At 37.6% G+C, this 8,226-nt stretch overlaps 1 protein-coding gene across 1 annotated transcript; it reads left to right on the top strand.

Moving 5' to 3' along the window:
- Window positions 1-335: 335 nt before the first annotated feature.
- Window positions 336-5,953, top strand: LOC107704825 (gap junction gamma-1 protein-like). Its single transcript, XM_016507850.1, has 3 exons — window positions 336-541; window positions 2,939-4,097; window positions 5,310-5,953. The coding sequence occupies exons 2-3, from the start codon at window positions 2,969-2,971 to the stop codon at window positions 5,321-5,323; spliced, it is 1,143 nt and encodes a 380-aa protein (XP_016363336.1). The 5' UTR covers window positions 336-541; window positions 2,939-2,968; the 3' UTR covers window positions 5,324-5,953.
- The last annotated feature ends 2,273 nt before the right edge of the window (window positions 5,954-8,226 follow it).

The raw sequence follows: 8,226 nt of genomic DNA, 5'->3' as shown, positions 1-8,226 counted from the left end.
AAGCATGTGACAGTAGAGTATGAGCTAAAACAAAATATATACTATATCAGACTATACTATATCAAATTTCATACTCAGGCCTGGAAGGGGGTGGGGTACGCAGGCGGGAGGAGCGCCAGTAGCCTCTTTGTTTCTGATGGCGTGTGGTGGGCGCACATACTACAATAGTCCGAATGGGTTTTTTTAAAATTAGATTTTTTTTTTTTTTTTTTTTTTACATTTCTTCAAAATATGTGATGGATGCAAATCAAGCATGTGACAGTAGAGTATGAGCTAAAACAAAATATATACTATATCAGACTATACTATATCAAATTTCATACTCAGGCCTGGAAGGGGGTGGGGTACGCAGGCGGGAGGAGCGCCAGTAGCCTCTTTGTTTCTGATGGCGTGTGGTGGGCGCACATACTACAATAGTCCGAATGGGTGGTTTTGGGTGACTTTCATCGTCAAAGATAGCTGAGGGATGTGGTGATATTTCAAGCGTTCGTACAAACTATTACGAAGGACTGAGGAAAAGTGTGGACATCGATTTAACGAGGTATGTTTTTTTCCCGCTCCTCAACTGACTGAAATTCGCCAGTGACGCGGCCAACGGATTTTTTTGGTGACAGCTCGCGCATACCCAACAAAATAGCTTATTTTTTGCCAATTTCTGCGTTATCGGTTGTTGGGTGGGAAGTTCGTGCTCGTATTTTGTCACTAACAGCACCATTGGAGTTGAATTAGTGTCTTCAAGTTGTTTTATAAGGGACTGTCGCGTCTTGCGTCAGTCGGAGAACAATTGTAGACTTACAACTGGATGGGCTTTTTCGCTTAAATGTAGAGGGATAAAGGAAAAACCGTTAGTAGCTGTACGACGAAACGTCTTTCTGTGATTGATATTAAAGAGCAATCTTGTTCTTCTGTAAGTGGCGTTGAAACGCAGCCACGCTGCTGAGCAAAAAAATATTCACCTCAGGTAACGTTAACGTTAAAAGCGCTCCACCGTTCGCGCGCGTCCATATCGACACCTTGCGCTTGAGTAGAGTTAAATATTTATCGAAATCGTAATTTTTTTGCCACTCTCCCTTTGAAGTTCACATGTACAGTTATTCAAGTCCAATTCTGCTGGTCTTTCTATGTTTAGAATCTAAACTTTTTTTTCTTTCTTAATCTCTTTCCATCCCGATTATGCCTTTAAATCATTTATCTAAAGTAATTAAAGCAGCAGATAAAGTCTTTGTCTAGTACTACATCAATGACTATTTGTCATTCATCGACCAAAAAGTGTGCGCGCCCAGTTGTAAGATCACACCTTTATAAGATCGCCAAGCTAGGTGTGTTGTAAGCGTAGAGACTGTTTGGGGCCCTGCTGATGTGTAATTTGAGGGCCAACTGGGCACCAGCTGTGGAATGTTGCAAACGACAACCACACAATTGTACTGCTGCCGGCAATCGGATATGGCCCTTTGTACAGAGTACAAATTATAGTGATTTGAAGCCTTTAAATGGCACTCATAGTCTGTGTTCTCTACCACAACAGCGTGTCCCTCACTTCATGCAACTGTCTCTAATAAACACTTGGACAGAAGTTGTGGCCATTGGCAGCACGTCACCACCAGTTCCTATGAATTGTATTTGAATTTAGGCTTGGACTGGAGTGAGAGTCAAGGTTCTCATGGTTGTGGAAACGGATAAATCAAGTAATTTAGAATGTACTTTTTTTTTAAGGGTCTTATTGGAGACATTTGTTATACTTCAATACTATACTAATCAAGTAAAATGTGTCTCTTAAATCTATAATCTAATTCCCCAGCGCTGCTTTGAAAATACTCATCCACTAATCAAGAACAAAGTCATAGGAAGTCCGTGGTCAATAATAGAGGGAACCCTAGTGAGTCTTTACAGATGTTTTGATAAATTCACACACTGAACTTTGTGGAAAAATTAAGTCACACTCAGAGCCATGCCTGAAGTGCCTTTTGTTTACTTGAAGGAGTCTGTGTGGATTGCACAGTTTGATTAGACCGGCAGATGACCCCCATCCTCTCTCTACACTTAAAGTAGCTGCACTCAGTTTGTGACCAAACTATTTTCAATTGGTTGCCTGTTTTGAATTTACTTTGTTAGGGCTGCCAATTCCACAGTGACTTCTGGGCCTTTAGTTGTCCAAAATGGGAAAATGAATTTCTTTCTTTGTGTCTCAAGTCTACATGAGACCCATGCTCTATTTGCACTAGAGTAACTGAATGTTTTAATAAGTAGGTGTTACACACTAGAGGTCAGATAACACTAAGGTGGTAAATGCCTCAAGCTAATTTTTTTTTTCTTTGGTCCTTCTGTAAACCTGTGTCTTATCCAAACATAATTAAGATTAATTCTTTTTTTTTATTGAAAGACTTTATGCAAAGTGAGGTGAATTTGAAGTAAATGTGTATTTTAAATGTATATTTTAGGACATTCAATCTCAAATGTTTCTTCCTGTAAGGGCAAAAGAACATGTTTTTTTTTTTTCATTCATTTAAATATAGTTAAAATGGTTCTTATTAGATTAATTATTCTTTTTTCTGTAATATTTTATTTTCCTCACCCTTTTGCTTAGCTGACTTGTTTCTGTGAAAGAGCTTGATAGAAAAGTGACCTTTTAGCTCCATCTAGTGAATCTTAAGAGTAAAGCACGTCATACAGATTGTTCATTGTCATTTTGCTAAGATGCATGGAAAGCTGTAAATGTCTTGTTCATGATTTGGAGTTCTTAACATTGAATCAGCACCTCATCTCCTCAGAATAGTCAACTTTTGTCAGTTGTTGTAGGCAGGTAGACAACAACTACCTGTACAATTGAATAACGAATATTCATGCCATATTTATTATTGGACGTAATGTGCTCATGTCTTAAATTCTCTTTTTGTTGCTTTTTTAAATTTCTAATAGTTAATGTCTTGTTCTCCTGCAGGACTGAGACGGCGGTTCTTCTCGAAGCACGATGAGCTGGAGCTTTCTTACGCGGCTGTTGGATGAAATCTCCAACCACTCCACCTTCGTGGGCAAGATCTGGCTCACATTATTTATCATCTTCCGCATTGTGTTGACTGTTGTGGGGGGAGAATCGATATACTACGATGAACAGAGCAAATTTGCGTGTAACACCCAGCAACCTGGTTGCGAAAATGTCTGCTATGATGCATTTGCACCACTCTCTCATGTAAGGTTTTGGGTTTTTCAGATCATTTTGATCACGACCCCCACTATTATGTACCTGGGCTTTGCTATGCACAAGATCGCTCGCATGAATGATGATGAGTACAAGCCGAGTAACAGGAAACGCATGCCCATGATTAAACGTGGAGCCAAGCGTGATTATGAGGAGGCTGAGGACAACGGTGAGGAAGATCCCATGATGATGGAGGAGATCCTGCCCGAGAAAGAGAAAGCTCCTGAGAAGCCCGCCCCTAAACACGACGGCCGGCGGAGGATAAAACGGGATGGGCTCATGAAGGTGTACATCCTTCAGCTTCTATCTCGGGTTGTTTTCGAGGTGGGCTTTCTCTTCGGCCAGTATATTCTGTATGGTTTCGAGGTCGCCCCCTCGTACGTGTGCACTCGCAGCCCCTGCCCACACACGGTGGACTGTTTTGTGTCACGTCCCACGGAGAAAACGATCTTCCTGCTGATCATGTATGCCGTGAGCGGTCTCTGCTTGTCTCTCACGGTGCTGGAGATTCTTCATTTGGGCCTCAGTGGAATCCGTGATGTTTTTCGGCGACGCGTGCGCCACCACAGCGTTGCACGCCCCCGTGGCGCCATATGCAGACAGGTGCCCACAGCCCCACCAGGGTACCACACTGCACTGAAAAAAGACAAGCTGTCCATGGGATTGAAACCGGAGTATAACTTGGACTCAGGTCGGGAGTCTTTTGGTGATGAGTCGTCATCGCGAGATATTGACCGCCTGCGTAGACACCTAAAACTGGCCCAGCAGCATCTGGATATGGTCTATCAGAATGGGGAGAGCAATCCTTCACGCAGCAACAGCCCAGAGTCCAACGGCACTGCTGTCGAGCAGAACAGACTCAACTTCGCTCAGGAGAAGCAGGATAGCACATGTGAAAAAGGTAAGACAAAAAAGTTTATTTTCGCAATTGCTTTTTTTTCTTTTTTAAATAAGGAAATAGCATATTATGGCCCGGTTTCACAAACGGGGCTTAGCTTAAGCCAGGACTAGGCCTCAGTTAAATTAAGATATTTAAGCAACTTTTACAAAAATGCCTTTGAAGAAAACATTACAGGTGTGCATCTTGACACAGAACAATGACACTGACATATTTTAAGATATGTCAGAGCAAGATATTTTCAGTTGAGACTAGGGCTGCCACTAACAACTATTTTTATTTTGATTAATCTATCGACTAATTTATCGATTAATCTAAACGATTAATTTCCCACAAAAATCAACAATTTTACTTAAGAATATTTTATTAAACTATATTTTATTAAACCAAATGAAATCCAAATTTCTTTAAAATCCTCTTTTTAAAGCAAAAGTAAAGTGCAACACATAGTGCAAGAAGCAAGTGTCCATCTCATAGTCGTGCTCATGTTAACGGATTAAAGCGTTCACTGCACACGGTTGCGGTCCGGCAGTGCGTTTAGGAGTGGTGCGTCTGCAGCAGTGCAGAGATCGTTTCTGCACCGAGTCTACTGCTGCGCTGCAACATCTTGGATGGCCTGAGGATCAGTATATTTTCATAAAGTTTTCATTTTAGTCCTTTAATCAAATTTTTATTTTGCACTTTTAGTCAATAAAATAAAACATCTAGGGCCGGTTTCACAGATGGGGCTTAGCTTAAGCCAGGACTAGGCCTTAGTTAAATTAGGATATTTAAGAAGCTTTTACAAAAAATGCCTTAGAAGAAAACGTTACAGGTGTGAATCTTGACAAAGAACAATGGCACTGACATATTTTAAGATGTGTCAAAGCAAGATATTTTCAGTTGAGACAGCTCAAACATGCATTTTAGTCTGGGACTAGCTTAAGCCTTGTCTGTGAAACCGGGGGTATATGTGTGTATATCACTTCTAAAAATAGGTATACTTATTTATATAAAATGTAGTTTTATAGATGCAAGAATCTCTATATTTAGAATTGATCTATTCTGTCATTTATTAATGAAATATATGCACACTGTGTATATGTAATATATATATATATATTAAAAAAAAAAAAATTTTGAGAGGTTCAAAATAGAGACTAATGTTGTTACTTTCTCAGAATGAAGATATGTGAGTTTTAATGAGTTTTCTTTTTCTCTCTCTGTCTCTCATAGGGATCCGTGCTTGATTGAGACTAATAGACTATCATCTGCTTTCCAGTGCAACAAAGCGCCTCACCTGTGGTTGGCATTGCTCATCTTGAAATGCAGAAAGTGTCTGTATGTGCGTGTTGTGTATTTTATGTTTGGCTGCTGAACATTGTGTGAACCGAGTGGAGCATGTGTGTCCTTGCGCACACTGGTGAATCTGTAAGAATATGTCGTGCAGTATTATGGCAAGTGAATGCTAAGTTAAAATCTCAGAAAGCAACATCTCACCAGCCAGTTATACTTGACATCAGCCAGTCTGCCTGATACTCCAAAGTGCCCAAAAGCTAGTTAGGAAGATGGTTGTTATACTCCTCAGTCACTAGGCGACTGTGCAATGTCTCTCATTTCGTCTCATCTCTTTTTTTTTTTTTTCATAGGGAAAATAAATTGTGGTTCTTACATTTGTTTACCACACTTCTTTATGAAGTGCCAAGGGTTGCATCTCAAAAATGCCTTAAACTGGAGTTTACATATCTTTGCCATTCCAAAATGAGATGGACGAGCCAGTGTAAAACCACATCAGGAATGTAGTTTAGTGTTTAGAACAGTGCTGTGTTTTGAGTAGTGGACCACAATTAGTGTATGTTTGTAATTGAACAAAATGGAAACCTGGAAAATGCTTTCTCTCCCTCTCTTTTTTTTTCATAGGGAAAATAAATTGTGGTTCTTACATTTGTTTACCACACTTCTTTATGAAGTTCCAAGGGTTGCAGCTCAAAAATGCCTTAAACTGGAGTTTACATATCTTTGCCATTCCAAAATGAGATGGACGAGCCAGTGTAAAACCACATCAGAAGTGTAGTTTAGTGTGTTTAGAACAGTTCTGTGTTTTGAGTAGTGGACCACAATTAGTGTATGTTTGTAATGAACAAAATGGAAACCTGGAAAATGCTTGAATACTTGTGAATCAATTATTGATCTACAAAGAAGCTTTTGATATTCTATTTGCATTTTGGGTACTTTACCTGTATATGAGAAGTATTTTGGTTACTATGCCTCTTATTTTGAAGAAGCTTTTCTGTAGGCTACCATTTCAGTCTTATTTGTTTGCTTTTTGTTTACTTCTATGTTATATTCTGAGGCTTTAAACAAGTTTGGATTTCGTTTCATTTGACCAACTGTTAGAAAGGCAAACTCAGCTTTTCAGAGAATGTCTTAACACAATTGAAAGCACTAATACAAAAAAAATCATTTATTTTGTTTTCCCCCTTTTTTTTAATAGTTTCTTTTCAGGTTGGTGTATCATTTTGCCTCCTTTATGCAAATGCAAATCATAAGTTGGTCCAAATGCAGTTTACATTGAATAGCAATAAGGTCTCAGAATTGAAAGCCATAGAGCCTAATGTTTTATACATGGTACCAATGCAATATGTCGTCTTGACACTGTTTAATTCACCCATGTTTGTTAACAGCCAGGTTTTCCATCTTTTGATACATTTCTCCAGGATCATCTCAATTTTTTTTATATTTTCTAATGCTTTTTGTAAGGTTTTGTAAAGTATTTTGTAATCTTAAATTAAACCTTTGGTTTAAAAAAATGCAGCCATGCCTTTCATTTTTCTGTGCTTCCAAGAATGATTAACTGGTCTTGAACCAATCGTTGAGGCTGGTTAATGGGCCACTTGGCTTATTTGAGGTGTTTAACCATTGCCTGATAAAAGGTATTTTGTGTCATAAATACTATGTCACAAGTATTTACAGTGAGTTGACAAGTAAATGCCTTATTAAAAAAAAATGTTAATGTGTTTTATTTGTTTGTATCTTTCAGTGAACTAATATTTGTTCACCCACTTCCTGATTTTAAATGACATTTGCCTTTTATGTATCACCAACTTATATTGAGAGTGCTAGATTACAGTAGAGATTCGAATATGCATAGTTTATTGTGTTTCCCATGACTTGGTCAAATCTACTTTAACTTTTTCCTCAACTGTCATCTCAAAATGAACATTTTGTCATATTTCATAAGCATAATGATGCCTAAATTCCCTTGGGCATCACTGCAATAATTTGAGATTGGTTATAAATAGCATACTCAGACAAAACAACAACAACAAAATGATTTGACTTGTTTCTGCAATAATTTTAATATTTATAATTTTCCAATTATATTCCATGTATTTAATTGTATACATGTGTGTAATTTGATATCACATCTTGGCCGAATACCTATAAGTAAGGCTATATACAGGGGTATCAAAAAGCTTTACTGATCAACCACTGATCTTCAATTTATCCATTTCTCAAATGTAAGAATGGTTAATGAATCTCATTGAACAAATGAGAGCTTCTCAGGAAACTGCTGCATTGCATGCGCTCTAGTAATCCATTCACCAGCCACCAGTGAAACCTCTTCATGTCACTCTAGTGCAAAGTACTTGAAATATAAATTTTGCCTAACTTGTGGATATCAGCTCGGGACGCTTCACTGCAAGTTTGCCCAAATGGAAAGGGGGGATTTCCTTTAAGAAGAAGATGAGTTTATTTATCCGTTTTTTTTTTTTCTGGACTCCTTTTTAATGGTTAAATTACATTTTATTAATCAAAAAGCATGTCGAATTAATTAAAATCATGAAACTTAAACAATTTAAAATAAATTTATTAAAAGTTTAACAAATATTACATGTTTAGGGCCCTATGAAATGTTTTATTTTTCCAACCTTATGTTTTAACCAAATTCTGTTTTAGCATGTCTAATTATTTGAAAGCATAAAACAAGTTTCATTTATTCTTACAATAGACTTATGATTTTTTACTCAGAAATTGTGTATTTACATTTTTTTAAGGCATAAAACATTCATTTAATCTATCTTTTAAGTAATGAAAATTAAACAAATGTTATTTTTTGGAAAATAAAGGTAATTTAATATTACAATTAAAA

This window comes from Sinocyclocheilus anshuiensis, unplaced genomic scaffold (assembly GCF_001515605.1).
Source record: "Sinocyclocheilus anshuiensis isolate Anshui unplaced genomic scaffold, SAMN03320099.WGS_v1.1 scaffold2786, whole genome shotgun sequence".
Classification (NCBI taxonomy): Eukaryota; Metazoa; Chordata; class Actinopteri; order Cypriniformes; family Cyprinidae; genus Sinocyclocheilus; species Sinocyclocheilus anshuiensis.
The sequence above is the reverse complement of the archived record's forward strand: the minus strand, read 5'-3'. Positions and strand labels throughout refer to the sequence as shown.